Genomic DNA, 23,148 nt, shown 5'->3' on the forward strand with positions numbered 1-23,148 from the left:
GCTGATTTTTGAAACCTGAGAGTCTGAACATCTATTAGGAAACCGCTTTTGCATTAAATTAACCGACTCCTAGCCAACAGGTATAAGGAGAGTGTTTCCCGTGTCTATGGTGACAAATGAGTTACCAGACGTCCCTAAGTAAGACTGTCAAACTTCTATGTTTACGCTTTTAAAAACCCAGAAGGGAGAGGAAGAAAAGTCAGGTCTGATTCTTATAAAGGATGTCTGGTGGGGAATAAGACGCTCACCTGTACACAAGAGGGGCAGGCAGGTCTTCCCCGGTTGTCCTCACTGGGGGAAGGTATGGACATCGATAGACCTTTGTCCTCTGAACTGGAACACGGGGGTGGGGTGGGGACGACTTCTACAAGTAGTGCAGGCACCTGCACCACAGAAAAACTGCAGACCGATTTTGTCTTCAATGACTGCTCTTGGCTTAGAGACCCTCTAGCTCGGGGAGAGGGGCTGTCGCTCCAAACCTTAGCCTCCTCCCCCGCAGGGCTGGGGAGAGGGGATGACCAACCACTCTAAGAGGAGTTAGGGACTTGTGTCTTCCCCAGCTGGATCCGAACGTCCTCCAGCTCTCTGGTCGGGCTCGCCCCGAAGGAGGCGAGCCGGGCCGGGGTGAACCCGGGCTGCGGCGAGCGCAGATCCCGCCTTTGCTCCGCGCCCCTGCCGCGTCCGCACCGCCACCGTGAGGCCGAGCAGGGGACCGTGCCCTGTGGCGGCAGCGGCTCCGCGCTCCGCTCCGCACCGCCCCGGCCGCCGCCGCCGCGCCGGGTACGGGCGGGGGGATTTTTTTTTTTTTTTCTCTCCCCTGTTTTCCCTCTCGCGCTCTCGATCCCGTTCAGCGGGAGAGCCCGCGGAGCCATAGAGGGAGCGAGGGAAGGGGTGGAGGTGGCGGGGGGAGGGGGGGAGGCCGGAGGGGCGGATCCTGCCTGGGGGCTGATCCCTCCCTCCCCTCGGCCGGGCTCCGTGGCGGCAGCGGCGGCGGCGGCGGCTCCATTCCCCCTCCTCCCCCGGGAGCGGCGGCGGCGGCGGCCGGGCCGGGGCCCCAGCGCGGGCCGGGAGGGGGCACGGCGGTGGCCGCGGAAGCCAGCGCGGGAGGAGGCCGCGCTCCGCTCCCCGGGCCGCGCCAACCTGCTAGACGGCTGGCCCGCCCGCGCCCAGGGGTCCCGAACGGTAGGGCCGGGCCGGCGGCTGAGGTAATGGGGGCGGCAGCGGGGCCAGACGGAGCGGGGGCGAGGGCAGCAGGGCCTATGGAGATCAGGGACTGAGCGGGGTGGGGGAGGGAAGCGAGGGGCTTCCCGACAGGGACGAAGGCCGCGCGAAAGCTCTCTCCTGGAGCCAGGGTGGCGGCGGGGAAGGAGAAGGCGAGTGAGGGGGGGAGCTGAAAAGCGAGGACCCCCTCCCGCAGCCGCCATCTTGTTTTCCCCCCGGTCCTGGAAGCCAAGCCACCGAGCCCCGCCCCCTCCACACTCTCCAATTGGTCAGACCGGAGGAGATTTCCACCCCCTGAACGTCCCTTGGCCCCCCAGTTCCTCTTGACGGGTAGGTGAGGTGGCCAATGGGCTCTCGCCTGTGTGCCCCGCTCATTCGCAGGCGCTAGCTTTCTCTGTCTGAGGGTCGGACTCCGCGTCAGTCTGTCTCTGGCGCGCTCGCCCCCTCCCCTTTGGTGAGGAGATGTTATTTCCCTCCTTTCTCCGCTGAAGGATTAAGATTCTTCTGGAAGAGGTGCCCCTTTAAAGGGGCAGGGAGCTTTGGCTGGGGTTCTCTCTTGTCTCATGAGTATTTCGTGTGGGGTGCAGGGGCAACAGTCTAGTTGCAGAAGCTCGTTCTTCGAGGACCTGTGTGGAGTGGGCGAGGCGGGGCTCAGGGGGTGCCAGGTAGACCCCTGAGGGTGTTGGGAGGTATTTGAAGCTCTATATGTGGGAAGGGCTGTGTGGGATGAGAAACTCCCGCCAAAAAACTAGACTGTAAGCTCCTTGCGGGCGAAACTTCTTTTCCTCAGCAGCAGCCCTTCCCCCTCTGGAGTTTGCCCCCCAGCGTCTTGGGTAGGACAGCAGAAGTCTCTGTAGATATTGCCGCCCGGCTGAGAGAGACCCGAGCTACGAGCTGCCCAGGAGGTAGCAGATAGCGGGTAGGGAGGGGCAATATACCATGACTTTGACAAAGGAGGGGCTTCATCTGCTCTCTGGGCCATTTTGAGTTAGTACTGAGGTAGATTTTTACTCTGGAGGGGTCTCCACGCCATTGAAGGAGGGGGGAGGGTAATAAAGCAGGTCTGTTAGCGTGGGCTGCCCCCCAGGGAGTTGGCGTTTGTCAGGCATGGAGTGGCCAAGGGTCTCTGGAACCTGCACAGAATTGCTGTGATGATTCTCTTTCCTTTGGTTCCAAATACGTTTTGTGCTTGCCTGGCACTGTGCCTCAGTAAAGTTGTTTTTTGTTTGTTTTTGTTTCAGTCACACTTTGGGATTGAAAGGCATTTTGAGCAAGAATGGTAAGGGTACTTTATTAACAAGTAGCAACCCTTGAGAGATTAATTTCATTTTGCTGATGAAGTAGGGGGGCACAGAACGATTCAGTGACTTTCTTGGGGGTCACACTGGGCCAAGATTACAATCTGCACTGCCTCAGAGCCTCTTTTTGTACCAGACCATGACATCTCTGTGGTGTATTTACATCCTAGTGAGATGAATTGAGCAGATCAAAAGATCTGGGTTTGAATTGTAGCTTTATCGTTAACTAGCATTGTGTGGAATAATACCTTTCTGAGCTTCTGTTTCTTCATCTGTAAATTGGGGATGAGGATATCTATTCTACCTTCCAAAACAGTTGTGAACAGTATTAAAAGCAAAAGGGCTTTATAGAAAAGTGTGTTACATTATCATCACCATCTACACTTTATAAAGATGGTAGATCTTGCAACCAAAGGGGCAGATTCTGTTTTGTCTCCTTAAAATCATCTCCTTGTTCATAGCCTTCCAAGTCTCTGCTTATACCTCAGGGCATCATATCCTCAAAGGTCTTTTCTAGCACTGATAGCCTCAGTAATTGCAACCACAGCTCCTTCTGAGCTTGTCATAATTCTCTCCATCCCAGAAAACAATGTGAGAAAAATTTAGAGCTTTCTCCTTGTTGCACAGGGGTAGACGATGTATTTTGGGAGAGAGGGACTTTGAAGTAACAGATACATTGAGAGTTTATGTCAGATATTACCTTCATTATCTTGGCCTTGGGTCCAGTGAGAGTCCCATATAGGCCACTTGAGGCCACTCCCAGAGCTTCTGGGGTTTCTGCTTGGAGATGTTCTAACCAATGCATCATGAATGCTGTCTTTTGCAGAGAATACCCTGCACATTGTAGTTTGAAGTGCTTAGACCACATGTGGTAGACATTTCAGGTACCTTCACCCCGTTCACCCCTGAGTGTGATCAGGGGATAGGGTTTCTGATCATGGTAAGATCGATTGGGAAAGGGCTCTAGACCTATGATTTTTGATCCCCCATGGGGGCCACTGTTCATGGCTCTACACTGTTCATGTGTAGAGCTTATAAATGGATGCTATTCTTGTTTACTCCTTTCCTAAGCCTTAACCACCACCCCCGTTTTTCATAGTTAGCTGTCCCACAGCCTTATGTACATTATTAGAACGTTAGCTCTCTCCCCATGTTTCCCTGTAGTGATCTGTACTTTTTTGTCCCTTCAGTCAGACAGAGCTCCTCAAGGGTAGGGATAACGTATGTTTGGCTTCTCGTTTCATTCAGCTAACACTTGTTGGAGATACAACAGGAAACAAGACAAGCAAAAATCCTTCTCCTCATGGACCTTACATTCTAGTGCTGTACTGTGCTAAGTCACTTCAGTTGTGTCTGGCTCTTTGCGACCCAATGGGCTGTACCCTGTCAGGCTCCTCTGTCCACAGGATTCTCCAGCCAAGAATACTGGAGTGGGTTGCCATGTCCTTTAGGGGATCCCAGCCCAAGGATTGAACCTGCATCTCTTCTATCTTACATCTCCTGCATTGACAGGCAGGTTCTTTACCACCAGTTCCACCTGGAAAGCCCACATTCTAGTGGAAGGAAGAAAATATACATGGCAAATAAGTAAATTAAATAGCACAGCAAAAATTGGTGAGTGTAAGTAACAGTGAAAAACAAAGCAGGATGAAAGATGACTGATGAGGGAAAGAGATTTGCAGTTTTGGGTAGAATGGTCAGAGAGGGACTGACTGAGAAGCACTGTTTATGGAAAGGCTTGGAAGAGGTGAAGGAGCAAGCCATTATAAATGATGCCTGAAGGGTAGGGTGCTCAGGCTGAGGAAATAGCCAGTTTACCAGTGGCCACCTGATCAGAAGGAAAGGTGAATGAGTGCATGCGTGCCTAACCATCCAGCTCAGTCTCCTGGCCTTCTCTCCTTAGGTCTGTCTCATTGGTTCCCAGGTGCCATGAGGAAGCCTCGCCGGAAGTCGCGGCCGAATGCCGAGGGCCGGCGCTCCCCATCCCCCTATAGTCTGAAGTGCTCACCCACTCGGGAGACCCTGACGTATGCCCAGGCCCAGCGGATTGTGGAGGTGGACATCGATGGACGCCTGCATCGTATTAGCATCTATGATCCGCTCAAGATCATCACAGAGGATGAGTTGACTGCCCAGGATATCACCGAATGCAATAGTAACAAGGAAAACAGTGAGCAGCCTCAGTTCCCTGGCAAGTCCAAAAAACCCTCATCCAAGGGCAAAAAGAAGGAGTCCTGCTCCAAGCATGCATCTGGCTCTTCCTTCCACCTCCCGCAACCCAGCTTCCGCATGGTGGACTCAGGCAGTCAGCCAGAAGCACCCCCGCTGCCTGCTGCTTACTACCGCTACATTGAAAAGTCACCTGAAGATCTGGATGCAGAAGTCGAGTATGACATGGATGAGGAGGACCTCGCTTGGCTGGACTTGGTAAACGAGAAGCGGCGAGCAGATGGGTACAGTTTGGTGTCGGCAGACACCTTTGAGCTGCTGGTGGACCGGCTTGAGAAGGAATCGTACCTGGAAAGTCGCAGTAGTGGGGCCCAACAGTCACTCATTGATGAAGATGCTTTCTGCTGTGTGTGCCTGGATGATGAATGCCACAACAGCAACGTCATTCTCTTCTGTGACATCTGCAACCTGGCTGTCCACCAGGAGTGCTATGGTGTCCCCTACATCCCTGAGGGCCAGTGGCTATGCCGCTGCTGCCTACAGTCTCCCTCCCGGCCTGTGGATTGCGTCCTCTGCCCCAACAAGGGTGGCGCCTTCAAACAGACCAGTGATGGGCACTGGGCCCATGTGGTGTGTGCCATCTGGATCCCTGAAGTCTGCTTTGCTAACACCGTGTTCCTGGAGCCCATTGAGGGCATCGACAACATCCCACCTGCCCGCTGGAAACTAACCTGCTATATCTGCAAGCAGAAGGGGCTAGGTGCAGCCATCCAGTGCCATAAGGTGAACTGCTACACGGCCTTCCACGTGACGTGTGCACAGAGGGCCGGGCTCTTCATGAAGATTGAGCCTATGCGTGAGACCAGCCTCAATGGCACCATCTTCACAGTGCGCAAGACTGCCTACTGTGAGGCCCACTCACCGCCAGGTGCTGCCACTGCTAGGAGGAAGGGCGACTCTCCTGGAAGCCTGAGTGAGGCAGGGGACGAGGAAGGGCTGAAGGAGGCCTGTGAGGAGGAGGAAGAAAAGGAAGAGGTAGAAGAGGAGGAGGAAGGTGAAGGGCAGGGTGGGGTAGGTGGCCCCCTCAAGGGAGTGTCCAAGAAGAACAAGATGGCTTTGAAGCAAAGGATCAAGAAGGAGCCAGAGGAAGTGGGTCGAGACACGACCTCCACTGTCCCCATGGTCACTGTCCCACGGATACCCTCTTACAGGTGAGCCTGCCCAGGATGTCTCCCTGGGGACACATGGTTTCTTCTTGGGCTGGTGTTGGCCCTGAGCCAGACCTCCTTCCCTAATGTTGGTGAATTCCTGTTCTCTTCTGTGCTCTCAGATTTAGATTTCTCCTTTGGACCCTGGGCTCGCCCAGTCTGGTTTGTGGTTTTGATTGTGCCCTTCAAAGCAATGTATTTCCTTTGGTTCAAGGTGAGACACACACTTAAGTTGCTTAGAAACCCAGGCGACGGGATGTCTAAGGTAATATTTCAACAGGGCACCAGTGGCATTTTCGATAGGAGGTAATTCATTATTAGGACCATCCCATACATTTCTTGATGTTTAGCATCCCTGGTCTGTGTGAGTGCCATTCACATCTCCTCCCTAATTGCCTCATCTTTGTGACAACCTCAGATGCTCCCTACATACGTTTCTAGTAACCTTATGGGGATTGAACTACTTCCAATTGAGAACCTCTGTTTCAAAGGGTCAGTATGGGTATCTGCTGTCCAGAAAGCTCCATCCTGGGAATGATGGGGACTTTGCATAAGAGGGTTATTGTGTGGGAAAGATATGTTGTGTCTCCTCCTAAGAAACTTTTAGATGTAGAGGAAAGATCAGTTCTGCAGTATAACTAAGAAACTTTGGCTCCCACCAAGCCTGTTTTAAATAATCAGAGAGGTATCTGGAGCTGTTGGAGGGATGGGAGCTTGGCAGAGAAGCAAGAGACAGGGAAGATTTTCCATTGGAGGCTCATCTCATTGTTGATGTTCATTAAAAAGACTGCAGTGTTAGAGCAGGAAGGAGTCTCGGAGATTATTCATCTAACATAGTCCTTGCACCTTCTCCCACACCCCCAGATGAAGAAACTGCGGCCACGGGAGGTAAAGTTGTTCACTCCTTTATTCATTCAACGAGATGTTTATTGAGCACTTACTATATGCCAAGTCCTGTTCTAAGGGCTGGAAGGAACCAAGGGAAAGTGACAGACCCTGGACCACCAGCTGGGGCTCATGATGCCTTTAGGTTCTGTTCCTGTTGTCTGTCTGTCTCTCTTTGTGTAAGAGACAGGGAGAAAGGAGTACTGGTGGGCAGAGGAAAGTGAGTTGTTTGCGGGAAGCAGGCAGTCAGACTTGTCCATCTGGAAAGAAGACAAGAAGACAGAAGATCCAGAGGGAGAGGCTCTTGTGAACCATGATTGGAGTTAGATTTAGTCAATAGGAAATGGGCCCTCTAGTCACAGAGCTGTTCTAGGCTCCCCGCTTCTGTTGGATGAGTGGGTCCATGCTTAGTCCCCTGGTGGTTATGCCCTGGGGCTAGACTTTTTGGTTGTCAGGTCTGCTCTTGTAGGTGGTTTCTTGCAGGGTCCAGCAGGGTCCTGCTGACTAAGAACCAGAGAGACCTGCATTTGAACCTTGAACTTCTGTCACTACCAGTGTGATCTTTGGCAAGTCGCTTAACTTCTATTCAGCCTTAGTGTATTTATTTGTAAATGAGCCTACCTTAAAGGGTTATTGGGAGAAATCAGTAAGATAGTATAAGTAAAGCACTCAGCACAGTGCCTGGCAAATAGTAAGCGCTCAATAAATGGTGGCTGCTGCTGCTACTGCTATTTTATTATTATTCTTTTCCCTGCCTGCACAAATGCTATTGGGACCTTCCATGGCCAAGAGGTTGTAGAGGGAGGGGGATGCCTGCATCTGGGCAGGTGTGCTTGGCATGGGTGTTGGTGGGGGAATCTGTTCTTTGGGGAAAGGCCTAGGCCTTGATTTTGTCAGCTTGGCTTTGGGGCAGGGATGTCTGACCATGGAAAGGCGCAAGGCCTAGGTGAGCAATGTCCAGCCCAACATGAACATACTTTTTAGGTTCCACCTTCCTTGTTTAGCCACAGTTATCTTCCTTTCAGTGGAAGTGTGCAAGTTAGAGTAAGAGAAGCAGAGGAAAAGCCAGAGGAGCACTGAGTCCTTGCTTAATCAATTTGGGAACACAATATGGTATAGCAGAGAGATCATGGGTTCAAATCCTGCCCAACTTCACCATCTTATTAGCTGCGTTAGTGGCTTCAACAGTGTATTCAGCCAAGAACAGAGGCTGTTCTTCTGCCTTTCCATCATTTGAAACAGAATAATGTGACCCACCTTGCAGTCTGAACATTGTTGTAGAGATTATGAACTCTCATTAATGCCTTTCCTACTGCTTCCCCCCACCCCCTCATGTGTTATTGGCTTAAATCCTAACCTGCAGACTTCTCTTTTGGGGTAGTTAAGCCAGCTAAATTTTAAAATTTTATTTTCATACAATTTTTAAAGATTAATTTTTACTTACAATTATTATAAAATATTGACTATATTCCCTATGTTATACAGTAGTATACCCTTGAGCTATCTTATACCTGGTATTTTATACCTCCCACTCCCCTGGCCCTGTATTGCCCACCTCCCCATACACTGGGAACCAGTAGTTTGTTCTCTCGGAGTCTGCTTCTTTTATGTTCACCAGTGTGTTATATTTTGTATTTATTTATATTTTTTGGCCATGCCACACAGCTTGCAGTATCTTAGTTCCCTGACCAGGGATTGAGCCTGGGCCCTTGCAGTGAAAGCACTGAGTCCTAACCACTAGACAGCCAGGGAATTCTCATATTCTCATAGTTTTTAGATTCCACATATAAGTGATATTGTATACTATTTATTTTTCTTTGTGGAGCCAGCTAAATTTTCAGATTCTCCGTCCTCTTATGTCTTTAGATTCTTTTTTTTTTTTTCAATTTGTTTCAAAATTAGGCATTTTTAGGCTGCTGAGTTTTTTAATGAAAAACCTGAGGTCAGACAACTCCAAAGGGTTGCATTTGGGTTCAGAGGGCAGTAGCCTGCTATATTCCTACTAATTTTCCTTCCAGCTTGGCTGTGGACTACTCCCTGGTCTGATGGGACCCTTAGCCACAGAAGAGCAGGAAATAGTGACTACATTGCCCACAGCTTTTACAAGTTCCTGTTGCCTTTTGCTTCCTTTATCAAGAAAAGAGTGAGGGTATTGGGGCACAGACCTATGTCTTAGGAGTCCAGGACTAAAGGGTCTGGGTTCCTGGGGGAGGGTTCTTTTGGAACCTGCAAGGCAGGAGATGGACAGTCAAGTGAAATATCTCATGCTGAATCTGAGCTGCTTAACTTTGCCATCCTTTTCAAACCTTTCTCTGAGGTGAGGCATTTGGCTACTTTATTCTGTCTTCCTCTACCAAGTTCAGAAATGAACCACGCACGGGGTCTTGATAGGAGGCTGTAATCCAGGCTGCCCACTGACCGTGTCTTTCGCTTCCCTGTGCCTCTACTCAAGGTTGAACAAGATCTGTAGTGGTCTCTCCTTTCAGAGGAAAACCCAGTTCATGCAACGGCTTCACAACTACTGGCTGTTGAAGCGGCAGGCACGGAATGGTGTCCCCCTCATCCGGCGCCTGCACTCCCACTTGCAGTCTCAAAGGAACGCTGAGCAGGTAAGTGAAGTAGTGGTTTGAGGGCAGTGGAGGGAGGTGGAGAGTGATGAAGGAGAGATGGTGGGGCAGTGTTCCCTGAGCCCTCTGGAGCCTTTGCCTGTAGCCTTCACCCCTCTGGGTGGTCCACCCCAGGAATGACCTCCAGCATTGTAACGCTCTTTAGACCAGACATCCTCCTAGATGAGAGGCTTGGCTTGGAGCAAATTCTAGGGGAGAGTGGAGAGCAGGCCCAACTTTCCCTGTACATGGGGAAACCCCTTTAGATACTGCAGAAAAGAAGAAGTGGGCTAAGTGTGTGTTAGGTGGCCATGATATATGAGTTAGGAAAAAGCATACTTTGCATAAGACACGATACTGCCATCTGCCAAAAAATGTTCCATAAGAAATACACAAATTAACTGTCTAAGTTGTAGCACACAGCCTGCCCAGTTGGGTGGCCTTGTAGACATTAGCATCTGGAGTTGCTGCATGTTCAGTGTTTTCCAACATGGTGGAGGCACCCTGAGAGATTTTTTAAAAGCATATTTAGTTGTCTCTCTCTCTTCACTTGTTCCATTACTTCTGCCTTTAAATATTCCTACACCTTTACTTCAGAGACAAAGCAAACCTTCCCATGACTCTGCTGTCCTCTGTTCTGTCTGATTTCACTTTTGCCTTTTGTAACTAAAGTCCTGAAAGAGAAGTGTATATTTGCTCTCTCCTTGAAATGGTCTGCTTGCTCCCTTGTAGCTTCTTCGAGAATAGTGACACCCTTCCAGCCCAGCAAGTCTTCCCTCATATTCTCTCACCTTGTAGACTCTTGGACAATATTTGACAGCACAGTCACTTTGTCTTAAAGTTTCTTTGTGACACCATTTCCCACCTCCTGTACCCCACTGAACGCACCCTCTGCTGACCCTAATTCTTACTCCTTAGTGGTAATATTCCCAGGGGCCCTGCTGTCTGTCTGCCCGTTGGCTTGGAGAGCTTGTCTACTGCTGTAGTTGTCCATAATTGTGTGGCTGTAGCTCCAGGTTTCTTGTCTTGTCCCCTCTTTTTTTTTTTTTTTTTGCCCTCAGTCTCTCTGGGGCAGAGGAACTGTAGGTGTCCATGTATATGTTGTTTCCTGTACGTCAGATATTGAAAACTTGATTCAGTATCTTCCTTCGTCTCCATAAATGTATTTCTGTTGTTGATATGGAAGCTCCTTCCTCCTGACCTCAGATGTTGTCCACCTTGGAGTTACTTTTGGCTCTTCCCCCCCATTAGGAGCTACAGTTAATCATCCCTCAGTCTGTCTCAGGGGGTTAATCAGTGTATGGCCCTTTATCTCCATTCTACAACTACTCTGCTCACCCATGCCCCCTTAATTTCAGCAGTAGCTTTCTAGACGGTCTCCAGCCTCTAATTCTTTCTTTGCTTCACCACTGGTACTGCCTTATTCACTTAACTATTTTCCATCCTGTCATTTCTTTTTTTCCAGAATATATTCACCCCTCCCCCCCTTCAGGCAGGCTACAGCTAAGCTTTTTTGCCTGGCATTTGAAACTTCTTGCCAGTTGGATCCTGGATCTTCCTTGGCTTGTATGGTTCTCTAGTTCCTCTCTTCTGGCCGGCCATTTTTCTCAACAAGCAAAGAATCACTGATTGTGCCTTCATACTTCAGCTCTGTGGTCCCTTCAGTTCCAAAAGAGGCCTTTCTTAACACTTTGCTCATCCACGTCCATCACTACATGTGAAATCCTAGTAAGCTTGCTCACCCCAGGAATCCCTTACCTGAGCCCCACCCATTGAGATCTTCTCTATTTTATATCTTCTCAGCATTTTATATTCAGTTTATCAGATCAATTTTTGTTGTCTTTATGCTGCTGTGCCCTTGTGTATCAAACCCTGGGCCTCAACTACATTGTAGTTTTTCTAGGCAAGAATCACATGTTTGATGTTAGTGGTAGTGGTGGTATTTTAAAGTATGTTGAAATAAGTAGGTACAAGCTTATGGTAAAAACTTCACTTTATTTTCTAGCCAAGTCGAAGCTCTAGGGTGAAATTCTTTCCACCCTGAGGTGTCTATTAGTTTCCTTCTGAAATTCTTTCCAGTCCGGAGGATTCACAGCTGCTCTCTGATGTCCCTGAGGGTAGGAGGAGGTAGTCCTATCTCTCCCCAGCAGTGGTGGTCGTGCTGTAGTGAAGAGACATTGTCGTAGGACTGGGGAAGCACAGGAGGAAGGCATGTGATGGAAGAGGGTGAAAGGGCTTTCCAGAGCCGAGGATCCAGGAAGGGCATGGGGCTCTTAGCTGCAGAGTGCCTGTGAGGCTGAGCAGGGAGAGGACTTGGGGCAGGAGAGAAGCCCACAACTCCTCATTCTTTTCCCTCCCCTCCTGCAGCGGGAGCAGGATGAGAAGACAAGTGCCGTAAAGGAAGAGCTGAAGTACTGGCAGAAGCTCCGGCACGATTTGGAGCGGGCACGGCTGCTAATCGAACTGATTCGGAAAAGAGAAAAGCTCAAGCGGGAGCAGGTGAGGAGGAGCCCCAAGAGCTCTCATTCAGTCTTTTTCTCCCCCCATCAGTGTCAGCTTTGTCGCCTTCCTGCCCAGCACTATGGGCTCCAAGTCCTGCCTACTAGGCATTGGGTGTGGTGCTACTGATGGCTTCAAACTTGGGGAGCTTTTAGCTTCTGGTGGCCTCAAGCTTAAGCTTAATATTATATGTCTGAGCCCATCCCTGGAGTTTCTCACTTATGAAATCTCAGGAGGAGCCTGGCCTTGACTATTTTGGAGAGCTTCTCAGGCCATTCAGATGGGTATCACTTTTGACTGAGAGCTTGAGGGTTCTCATTTGACCCTTAAACACTTATAGTCTTTTTTTTTTAATACTTCAAGTTTCCTTGACTATAAAAGGAGGATATTAATAGAACGTACCTCATAAGGTTGTGAAGATTAGATGACTTAGTGTATATAAAGAGCTTAGAACAGTGCCTGGCATACAGTAGGGCTATAGAAGTATCAGCTGCTAGCATCATTATTGATACTGTTTGCTTCCCTAAAGTGTCTGTTGCAGCACCCTGCATATGACAGTGAGCAAAAACTATTAATTGAATGGATGACGAGCCAAAAGTGTTCTTTCTGGTCCAGGAATAGCAGCTGTTACTTCCATGCTTCAGAGGCTCAAGTTAAAGATGTTTTTTCTTTATTTCTCCAAACTCTGCTTCACCGTTCAGCCCCAGCACAAACCCTTCTCTTGTGGGCTGAATAGCCTGAATTTCCACCTCTGAGACTGGGCAGCTTTTGCTGTACATAAGGACCTTATCCTTATAGTCAAACTGTCTCTGCCATCCCAGGCCTAATCCCCCAGTTGAGCATCTTTTCCCATTTCTGATTCAGAGAAATGTAAGGGGAAAGGAAGTAGGTAGGGGATGCAGGCAGGCCTGTTTGAATGTAGTCAAGAGGCAGGAATGTCTCATAGTCTAGTTTATGGTTTCCCACCTTTTTCGCATTAGGGGACACATGGAAAATAACGTTTGTATAGCACACTGCTGCGAATGTGTCTGGCTGCTTGCTGCCTGAGGGGGTGAGCTTTGAGGCCCTGGTCATGCTAGGCCAACCTAAATGCCCCAAGGGTCAATTTGATGGGAATTGTGGCCCAAGGCACATTTTATATCATGTGCCTCTTGAGCTAAGTCAGACCTCAGTTTAAATCCCATCCCTGTTCTTTTCTAGCCAGGTGACCTTGGGTTAGTAACTCCTCATTGTATTCCTTGCAAACCTTAGATTCCATATTTGTAAAACATAGATAATAACAGTTTCTCCTTCAAGGTTGTTGTGATGATTAACTGAGGTGATATAAGTAGAAAGGCAGTGTGCATAGTAGTCAAAAGCACACACTGTGAATCCCAACTCTGCCTCTTATTAGCTGTGTGACCTCAGGCCAGTCCTTCCATGCCTCAGTTTCCTCTTTGTAAAATACCTCATTTGTACCTATCTTGAATGTTATTTGGACCATAAAAGTATTAACTGTTAGTACTATAAGTTTTGTTACGGAGCTGAATACATAAGAAAGGTTCACAAAATGGTAGCTGTTGGTATCATTGTTTCTAAGCTACGTACAGTGATAACTCAAGTACTGATTAGCTTACTGTCTTGTGAAACTTTGTTGTACATGACTGATGAAAATCAAGTTATCAAGAAAAAGTTCCATGCCTCTTTAGGGGGGATGTCCTGATTTCTCCCCACCTTTCCCACAGATCAAGATCCAGCAAGCTGCCATGGAGCTGGAGCTGATGCCATTCAACGTTCTGCTGAGGACAACACTGGACTTGCTGCAGGAGAAGGATCCCGCACACATCTTTGCCGAGCCTGTCAACCTGAGTGAGGCAAGTTCCCCACTACTTTCTGAGCAATGAGCCGTGCCTGAAATGGAAATAGGGTCTGAGTAGGCCAGGAAAGGGTTGGGGCACAGGGTGTACAAAACCTGGGGGAGTCTGGCAAGGCTAGTAGACTGGCTCATGGTGATGGCTCAGCAGAGCAGGGTGGTCCAGGGCCCGGCGGCTATGAATGAGTCTGGCGTGGCCAAGCCAGAAAACGGGGAGTCAAGAGTGCCGGTGAAGGGTGCGCCTGTTTGGCTAGTAAATGGTTGTTGTAATTGTACAGGTTTTATATGTTTAGGTTCCAGATTACCTGGAATTCATATCCAAGCCAATGGATTTTTCTACTATGAGGCGGAAGCTGGAGTCCCACCTGTACCACACCTTGGAGGAGTTTGAGGAGGACTTTAACCTTATAGTTACCAACTGCATGAAGTATAATGCTAAAGACACAATTTTCCACCGAGCAGCTGTCCGCCTGCGGGACCTGGGAGGGGCCATCCTGCGGCACGCCCGGCGGCAGGCAGAGAACATCGGCTATGACCCTGAGACGGGCACCCATCTGCCCGAGTCACCCAAATCGGAGGACTTTTACCGCTTCTCCTGGGAAGACGGTGAGAAGCCGGGACGGGTGGGGAGGAGAGAGGGGCCAGGAGAGGCACAGGTATAAAAGCCTGGAGAACTATAGATTAGGATGGCCCTGGGGGCTACCGGGTAGACTATAGGAGCAAAACTGGAGGTAGGCACAGGCTGAGGTCCATGTGCTTGTGGCTAGAATCGTTCCAGGAGTTAAAGTTTTATTCACCAAGCCTTTCTTGAATGGTAGGACGGGAGTCAGGTACTAGCTGTCTGTTTAAAAACTAAAGCTTCACAAGGGGTCTTCCTCTCCTGGACTCCCACTGTGTGGCACTGGAGCCTGGGCAGCAGGAGTACAGTGTGGTGTCTGGCGTTTTCAGAAGAATGCAGGTGGAGCATCAGAAAAGTGGAATTGCCTCTGAAATCCCCAGTCTGCCTGCCCCTGCTCTCTGCTTCTTGATGGCAGCAGCCAAACAGTCACTCAGGTTGGGGGATGGCCAGGCTGCCTTGTTCCTACTCCACAAGCCTGTAACCATGACTGAACTGCTTCCTGCACGTTTCCCAGATTCTGGCCTTATCCCTATGGCCGCCCTCCTGGCAGCAGTGCCGCAGGGCCAAGGCCCCACAGTGATGCTGCTGGAATCCACTGACCCAGGCATTCCAGGAGAATATTTTGGATCTGAAGGAATCCCCTTCCCCTTGCCCTGGCCTGGGCAGGTCCTTCAGCCCCTTCTGTCCTCCTTTCTTCCTGGCAGTGGACAACATCCTCATCCCAGAGAACCGGGCCCACTTGTCCCCAGAAGTGCAGCTGAAGGAACTGCTGGAGAAATTGGACCTGGTGAGCGCCATGCGGTCTAGTGGGGCCCGGACTCGCCGAGTCCGCCTGCTGCGCCGGGAGATCAATGCTCTTCGGCAGAAGCTGGCGCAGCCGCCACCGCCACAACCACCATCACTGAACAAGACTGTGTCCAGTGGGGAGCTCCCAGCAGGGCCCCGAGGGGATGTGGCTGTGCTGGAGCAGGCCCCGCAGGAGGAGCCAGAAGACAATGGGGACAGAGGTGAGAGACAGTCATGGGCAGGCAAGGGGCTGGGGCTCGGGAAAGGGAGGGTTAAGCTGAAATCCCACTGTGGGAGCATCCTTCCCTAATTCTGACCCTAGTGGGCAAGCAAAAGCCCTGGGAAGGGTCACACTTTGATGCATACCTAGAGATGGTATTCAAAATACTTAGTAATCCATTGAGACCAAAATCTATCAGTCAGAGTAGATGTTAGCTGTTGTCCTGGAGGGGGCTCCTGAGGGCCACTGATTTGGATTTTCAGCTACTGGATTGTGAGCAGATTCAGGGACTTTCAGATGCTGAGGTCCAGTGGCTGTTTACTAACAGTAAGAAGTATTTTGGTATTTTGAACCTGGTATGGCCGTATTGTACATACCAGTTAAATATTAGCTCAACTTACCCATCATGTAGAGAGGCTCTTGGAGCAAGTTAGGTTATGGTATAGTAGAATAGAAAAGAAGAACCTTAAAGATGGTCTGGGCTCATGGCTTTGACTCCAGCTGGCCAAATCTACAGGCCCATCCCAAGATGAAAGGCCTCATATTAAAAAGACGCTGGGGGAAGTGATTCTCTTACCTGAGTTGCTGTCCATCCTCTCCACTTCACTGGGGTCAGAATTGTCAACTCAGGAGGGCCTGTCATCCATACAGTCCAGAAAGTTGGAAGTTCTCTTCAGAGGCAAAGAGGCCAAATTGCAGGGAATGGCCCACTCTGTGTTAGGTTGGCAGAGAGTGGGGCTGTGGCCGAGGTCAGATTCAGCCCTTAGAGGGCTTCATGTCCATTGTGACTTTTCCCAGCTCCCTGTGTGGCAGTCAGCATCCCATTTGTATCCATCCCCACTTCTGGGCTGAGGCAGTGCAGAGTCACGCCCAGTGGACCAGTTGCAACAGCTTCTAGAGGTTTCAAAAATTTCTAGGGTTCATGTTCCAGAAACTCAGATTAGGGAAATATGAGCTGTCTTAAAAGTCTCAATTTGTAAAAGTTTCAAGGTGGAGGTTGAACAGACTTGTTTAGGAGCCTCTGATTTAAATTCTTTGCTCTCATTTTTCCTATCTGTAAGCTTATTCTTTCTGCTTGTCCTGCTTGCTTCACTTGCATGATATGAAACAAAATACATTGACAGATGGGAAAATACCTGGGTCTAGAGAGTTGTAGCAGAGAAGGCGATGGCACCCCACTCCAGTACTCTTGCCTGGAAAATCCCATGGACGGAGGAGCCTGGTAGGCTGCAGTCCATGGGGTCGCAAAGAGTCGGACATGACTGAGCAACTTCCCTTTCACTTTTCACTTTCATGCATTGGAGAAGGAAATGGCAACCCACTCCAGTGTTCTTGCCTGAGAATCCCAGGGACAGGGGAGCCTGGTGGACTGCCGTCTATGGGGTCACACAAAGTCGGACACAACTGAAGTGACTTGGCAGTAGCAGCAGAGAGTTGTAGACCCTTAATTTATGAGGTGGTGACTTATCTAATTATTGATTAATCAGGGTTTAGGGGTTTATAACCCTATCTTTATCAGACTCACCTGGTGAAAGCTTTTTTTTTTTTAAAAAAAAGAATTCCATCTTTAGTGATTTGGTTTCAGGTTCTCTAATACATAGCCAGGGTTTAGAGCTACTAGTGTATACAACGGAGAAGGCAATGGCACCCCACTCCAGTACTCTTGCCTGGAAAATCCCATGGACAGAGGAGCCTGGTAGGCTGCAGTCCATGGCGTTGCTGAGAGTTGGACACAACTCAGGGACTTCACTTTCACTTTTCACTTTCATGCATTGGAGAAGGAAATGGCAACCCACTCCTGTGTTCTTGCCTGGAGAATCCCAGGGACGGCGGAGCCTGGTGGGCTGCCATCTATGGAGTCGCACAGAGTCGGACACGACTGAAGCAACTTAGCAGCAGTAGCAGCAGCAGCAGTGTATACAAAACTTACTGCTGCTTCTGTTTAGTCGATAAGTCGTGTCCATCTCTTTTGCGACCCCATGGACTGTAACCCACCAGGCTCCTCTGTCCATGAAATTTTCCAGACAAGAATACTGGAGTGGGTTGCCATTTCCTTCTCTGGGGGATCTTCCCAACCCAGGGATTGGACCCATGTCTCCTGCTTGGCTGGCAGATTCTTTACCACTGAGCCACCTGGGAAGCACATCGACGTAGTTTAGTCCTACCTTTTGTTCACCTCAAATCTGAGAGCTGGGATGCGTCTCAAGTGTGCTGACAGCCTGTGCTTTGGGCTCTGAGTTGTCAGTGTCGTTATCTGACTTGTAGGGGCAGACTTTTTCTAAAATGTTCAAGCAGGTTCTCTTTTTCTCTAACAGATGACTCCAAAATGCCTCCCCCACCAACCCTGGAACCCACTGGACCTGCACCTTCCTTGTCTGAGCAAGAATCGCCTCCAGACCCCCCCACTCTGAAACCCATCAATGATAGCAAGCCTCCAAGCCAATTCCTTAAGCCCAGAAAAGCGGAAGAAGATGAGCTTTTGGAAAAATCACCTCTGCAGCTAGGGAGTGAGCCCTTGCAACGCTTGCTCAGTGACAATGGCATCAACAGAGTGTCCCTCATGGCCCCCGACACATCCCCCACTGGCGCCCCACTCAGTGGCGTGGGCCGCCGCACATCAGTCCTCTTCAAGAAGGCCAGAAACGGGGTTAAGCTCCAGAGGAGCCCAGACAGGGCCCTGGAGAATGGTGAGGACCATGGCACAGCGGACTCTCCCATGTCTCCCGCCAGCATCGAGGATGAACGACACTCCCGGAAGCGGCCGAGGAGCAGGAGCTGTAGTCAAAGCGAAGGGGAGAGGTCCCCCCAGCAGGAGGAAGAGACAGGTGACCTCGCCTGAGGCTTCTCTCGCTCCTCTTATGCTTTCTTGCTTTGCTTGGCAGCCAGCACCTCCCCAGTCAGCTGTGTCCATAGTGGCCCCTGTGGATGCCAGTAGTAGCGTTGAGGCTGGCTCCACAGCGCACACTTGGGCCTGGCACACGAGCAGTGGCCTGGGGAAGCGGGCTTTGAGCAAGTGTTTTGAGAGGGCCAGCTTGTGTCTGGCCCTAAGGGCTCTCTTTGGCCCTTAGGGGAATACAAAGCTGTATGTGATAAAATGGTTCCGACCTTCATTTTAGTTCATTCATTTATCAAATATTTATATCAGGCATTATTGTAGGCACTACTGTGTGTGGGGGGGAAATCATTAAATAAAACAGATAAGTCCCTTGTAGAGGAGTTAGACTGAAAGCAAATAAGTAAATTGTATCTCATATTAGAAGTGGTGGAGAAAGGTCCAGCAGGGAAGAGGGACAGGGGATGCTGAGGTAGTATTAGAGAGGGTGGCCAGGGAAGGCTTTCTGAGGAGGTGACATTTGAGTAAAGATCTGAAGGAGCCAGAGGTGTGAGCTTTTGGGGTATCTGGGAAAAGGATGTTCCCAAAAAAATAGACCAGCAAGTGCATGGGCCCTGCGTGTGGAAACATGCTTGCGTGTCTGAGAAACAAGAATCTGTGGGCACAGCAAAATGAGCCAAGGGGTCCTAGGAGATGGTATTCAGGGCTTGTCACCAAGGAGTCCTTAGTGCATGTCCAGCACAGGCTGCTCACTGAGAGGAATGAGGCAGACTCGGGAGCAGCACGGAAAGAGTCCATGGCCCACTGGGGAGACTAGATGCTGTTCTGAGGTGCAGAGATGCCCCAGTGCTGGACAGTGTGTGGTTATGTGTCAGGGAATGAGAGCTGAGAGGGTTGGGAAGGCTTCATGAGGGGACAGTGCCTGAGCTGGCCCTGAGGATGAGGACAGGGTAAAAAGCAGCAAAGGGCTCCAGCCGTGGTATATGGAACCAAGGACAGAGTGCCTGTGAGGAACAGTTTGGAGAGGGGCTTCCTGGAGCGTCAGGAACCAACACACTGGGCGAGGTGGGCCTGAATGTGCAGGGTCTCCGTTACCAGACAGAGCAGTTTAGTCCCGGTGGGGTATGGAAGCCCAGCTCACTTGGCAGGGAGGGGCCTCCCCTGGGTTTTGCTTCTCATGTCTTGTTATGTGGTGGGTTTGGACTGTGTGGTTAACACATGCTTTTCTCTGTTTTGCTTGCTTCCTGCCTAACACTTTGTTTCAAGCAATACCTTCCCTTCCCATCTGGCCCAAGCTTGCCTGTATTAGAGCAGGAGGATGGTATATAGAGTCAGGAACTTGAGCCTGAAATAGGGTGTGTGTGTATGTATCTATGTATGAAATAGGGTATATGTGTATGTATGTATGTATGAACTTGAGCCTATATAGAGTCAGGAACTTGAGCCTGAAGTAGCACGTGTGTATGTGTGACTTGAGGCTGAAGTAGGCTGTGTGTGTGTGTGTGTGGAACTTGAGTCTGAAGTAGACTGTATGTGTGTGTGTGATGAACTGGAGCCTGAGGTAGGCTTTGTGTGTATCTGTGTGGAACTTGAGCTTGAAGTAGGCTGTGTGTGTATGTGTGTTGGGAACTTGAGCCAGAAACTTGAGCCTGAAGTAGCATGTGTGTGTGTGTGTGTGACTTGAGGCTGAAGTAGGCTGTGTGTGTGGTGTGTGTGTGTGTGTGTGTCAGGAACTTGAGCGTGAAGTAGGCTTTGTGTGTGTCTGTGTGGAACTTGAGCTTGAAGTAGGCCGTGTGTGTGTGTTGGGAACTTGAGCCAGAATCTTGAGCCTGAAGTAGGCTGTGTGTGTGGTATGTATGTGTGTCAGGAACTTGAGCCTGAAGTAGGCTGTGTGTGTGCGCTAAGTTGCTTGGCTCCTCTATCCATGTGATTTTCCAGGCAGGAATACTGGAGTGGGTTGCCTTGCCTTCTTCCAGATCTTCCAACCCAGGGATCGAACTGGCGTCTTTTATGTCTCCTGCATTGGCAGGCAGTTTCTTTACCACTATGCCACCTGGGAAGCCCTGAAGTTAATTAAGCAGACTTGAGTTTGAATCCCATCTTCTTGCCAGCTGGGTATCCTGAGGCATATCAGTTAACCTCTGATTCTATTCCTTATTTCTGACATGAGGCTAGTGATACTTCCTTTGCGGGGCTTTAAGGATTGGAAGCAGCCTATATAAAGCACTTGGTATATAGCGGTAGATGGTAGCAGTTATTGTTGTCATCTGTTGAGCTATATCAGGCACAGCCAAACAGCACTGTGCACTAAAAATGAAAGATCCTGCCATAGGGAAATAGATCTGGATACCAGGCTCATGCAGCCTGCGGGCCCACTGCTTGGGGCTGAAGTCTGTTTCTCTTCCACTCTCTCAGCTACCTGGTACCTAGGAATATTTTTGCACAGCCTTAGTGGAGTCTCACAAAAGCAGGTGTTGATCCTTTACAAATGAGGCACAGCTGGCTTTCGTGATTTAAATTGAGGTGGTAATGTTAGAGGCAGAGCCAGGTTAGGGCACGGATATGTTGGCTCAGATACCTGCTCTCACAGGTGTGACTTGTTTTCTGGCTGAGGTATATGTGACTTTGAGCTCTTGAGCACTTGGCTCAAGACTTGTAGGATTCTGGATTGTGGTTGGGAATTGGATAGGTAGATAGAGAGCTGAAGATTTCAGAGCAGATGAAAGTTATGTCCCTGGGATGATCAGTCTTCATTTGCCTCTGAAGGGCTTCCTGCTGTAACCAGACCTTCTCTTATTCATACTTAATAGCATCCTCTATAAGTGAAAAAGTATTACCTTCACTTTAGGAAAAGAGAAGCCAAGGCTTAAATAGGAAAAGGGACCCATATTTCAGAGCCCAGTGTAGAACCCAGGGAATCTTGACTCCCCATCCTGGGAAGGTCTCATCTCTCTGGATCTGCTGGAAAGTTTCCCCCATCCTCAACTTTGACTAGCTCTGCTAGATATCTCAGGGTGTGGCTGACACAGCCCTTATCCGGCCCCAGCCTCCCCTGACACCATCCCCAAAGAATGAAGCTAGTTGTTGCCAGCCATGTGATGGATAGGGTGTGTGACTGTTTATCTAAAGAGGCAAGGTGGGTGGGCTCCCCAAGAGGCAGAGCAGACTCCCCGATAATTGAGGCTTGAAATTAGAAGCAGATTCAGGGTCTCGTGAGCCAGCCAGAGTGAGGAGGTCTTGGTATTTCCCACTGGAGTCAAGTGACAGTAACTAGAATGAGTTGTGGGCTGTTTTCCTTCAAGAATACCCAGAAGGATGGGAAGGAAAATGCAGTGTCTGCTCCTTGCGCTACCCACCGTCTCCCCAACTTCATCAGGTTCTCTCCACCACCTGAGACCCATTTCCCTAGAGAAGGGGCCTGCTGGCCTCTCCACCCCTCCTCCCCGAGCCCTCCCAAGGCAGCTGCCTCACACTGTGGCGTGTCAGGGGTTGGGGGTTTCTGCACTCAGGCTCACTCTGTGTGTCCTTGGCAGGCGTGACCAACGGCTTTGGAAAACACACCGAAAGTGGATCTGACTCAGAATGTAGTTTGGGTCTCGGCAGTGGACTGGCCTTTGAAGCTTGCAGGTAAGAGCCCTTGTCCCAGAGCTTTGCCGGCAGCTCTGCTACCTCTCCATTTAATTTCCTTCCAGCTGCAGATCGAACCTCCTCCGGCTGATCTCAAGTTTTTTTCCTTTCCCTACCCCTGCTATTTCCTGAAGCCACTTGTCTGTGATTCTGGTAGCTCTTGACTGTTAGGCCTGATCTGACTGCAGGGGAGGAGTGGGGCTCATGCTTCACAGGGTTTGTAGAGCTGAATGGGCTCCAGGGGGTGGGGCCAGCCAGGACTGTGTTGCCCAGGGAAGCTGGCATTTGAGCCAGTTCCCACCCACTCCCCAGCCCATAGATAACCCAGTTATAGATGGTTTTGTCCTTTGCTTTTTGGGGTGTCATAGCAATGGCCTCTTTAGAAGTGTGGTGTGGGAGTAAGAAATGAGCAGATAAGAAGGTTGGTGTTGACTTTATTCTGACAGAGGCCCTAGCTCTTCTACCATCCTTGATCTGGGAAGGGGTGGGTTTCTCTTCCCATTTTTTCACCTAAAGGGAGGATATCTGAGAGCAGAACCTTCGAGTATCTTCCAAGTCTAAGAGTTTACTGAATCTCTGCTCTGTGTTGTGTCCTCTGCAAGATACCAGGGAGTGTGGGACTCTTGGAAATCGGAGACTCTCTGTGCCACAAAGGGATAATGACTTATCCTGAAGGCTGACCTCGTGGTTCCTCCACATGGCGACTGGATGGATCCTGGTTGCAGAGCAGGGGAAGGAGTTGCAGGACAGCACCAGAAAACTCTGTGTCTTTGTTTGAATTGCCTCCGAGGCAGGTTGGGTGTAGGTTCTATTGGGTTCTCGCTTTACCCTGGCGCTGCCCCTTGGGCCTGGGCTGCCCCCCGACCACAGCAAGGGCCAGCTTTCAGTGGGGCTTTGAGATTTTCCCCGCAAAGCCGCAGATATGTCCTAGCTTTCTCTCTCTTTGTTGCAGCCCTAGAGTAAAAAGGGGAGTGGATGGGTAAACACTTACTAGGCATAGAGAAGAGGCAGAGGTTTCAGAATCTTACAGGATGCTGCTAGCCTGGTCCTGGGTTGAAATTCCTGACTCCTTTCAAAGATAGGGTGCCTGGAAACTCAGTTAGGAGTGGGGTTATCACACTGTCCCCGCTTAGCCCATGACTAAAAGTGGAAGGTGTATTGGGCTCCTCTCTCCACAAAGGGCACTCTTCCCAGCTGTGAGCCAGAGGAGCAAGCCAGGCCAGGCTCTGGCTAGCCTGCCTCTTCACACTGCTTGCCTTTCTGCAGAGCATGCCAAAGCCACCAGTATCTCTGGGTTCCTGCTTACTGTGGAAACAATGCCCTTG

General features: G+C 50.0%; 1 protein-coding gene and 1 long non-coding RNA gene across 9 annotated transcripts in view; one reads left to right on the forward strand and one right to left on the reverse strand.

The window, feature by feature from the left end:
- LOC114109624 (uncharacterized) overlaps nucleotides 1-626 on the reverse strand; it is a 39,119-nt gene extending 38,493 nt beyond the window's left edge. For both annotated transcript variants that reach the window (XR_006057278.2, XR_003586237.3), the window contains exon 1: nucleotides 249-626. This is a non-coding gene — a long non-coding RNA (uncharacterized LOC114109624). The remainder of the gene's footprint in view (nucleotides 1-248) is intronic.
- Nucleotides 627-947: 321 nt separating this feature from the next.
- Nucleotides 948-23,148, forward strand: part of BRPF3 (bromodomain and PHD finger containing 3) — a 35,300-nt gene continuing 13,099 nt past the window's right edge. For 2 of the 7 annotated variants that reach the window (XR_009597560.1, XM_042237073.2), the window contains exons 1-10: nucleotides 948-1,205; nucleotides 2,463-2,500; nucleotides 4,423-5,899; nucleotides 9,234-9,390; nucleotides 11,755-11,886; nucleotides 13,611-13,739; nucleotides 14,032-14,344; nucleotides 15,062-15,364; nucleotides 17,679-18,188; nucleotides 21,730-21,823. Coding sequence is in view for 6 of the 7 variants with exons in the window: in XM_042237073.2 (XP_042093007.1) it covers nucleotides 4,449-5,899; nucleotides 9,234-9,390; nucleotides 11,755-11,886; nucleotides 13,611-13,739; nucleotides 14,032-14,344; nucleotides 15,062-15,364; nucleotides 17,679-18,188; nucleotides 21,730-21,823 (3,089 nt within the window). In the remaining variant the exon portion in view is untranslated. The remainder of the gene's footprint in view (nucleotides 1,206-2,462; nucleotides 2,501-4,422; nucleotides 5,900-9,233; nucleotides 9,391-11,754; nucleotides 11,887-13,610; nucleotides 13,740-14,031; nucleotides 14,345-15,061; nucleotides 15,365-17,678; nucleotides 18,189-21,729; nucleotides 21,824-23,148) is intronic. The other 5 variants (XM_060403128.1, XM_027959209.3, XM_042237075.2 and 2 more) reach the window with 5 other exon arrangements.

Source organism: Ovis aries, chromosome 20 (assembly GCF_016772045.2).
Source record: "Ovis aries strain OAR_USU_Benz2616 breed Rambouillet chromosome 20, ARS-UI_Ramb_v3.0, whole genome shotgun sequence".
Taxonomy (NCBI): Eukaryota; Metazoa; Chordata; class Mammalia; order Artiodactyla; family Bovidae; genus Ovis; species Ovis aries.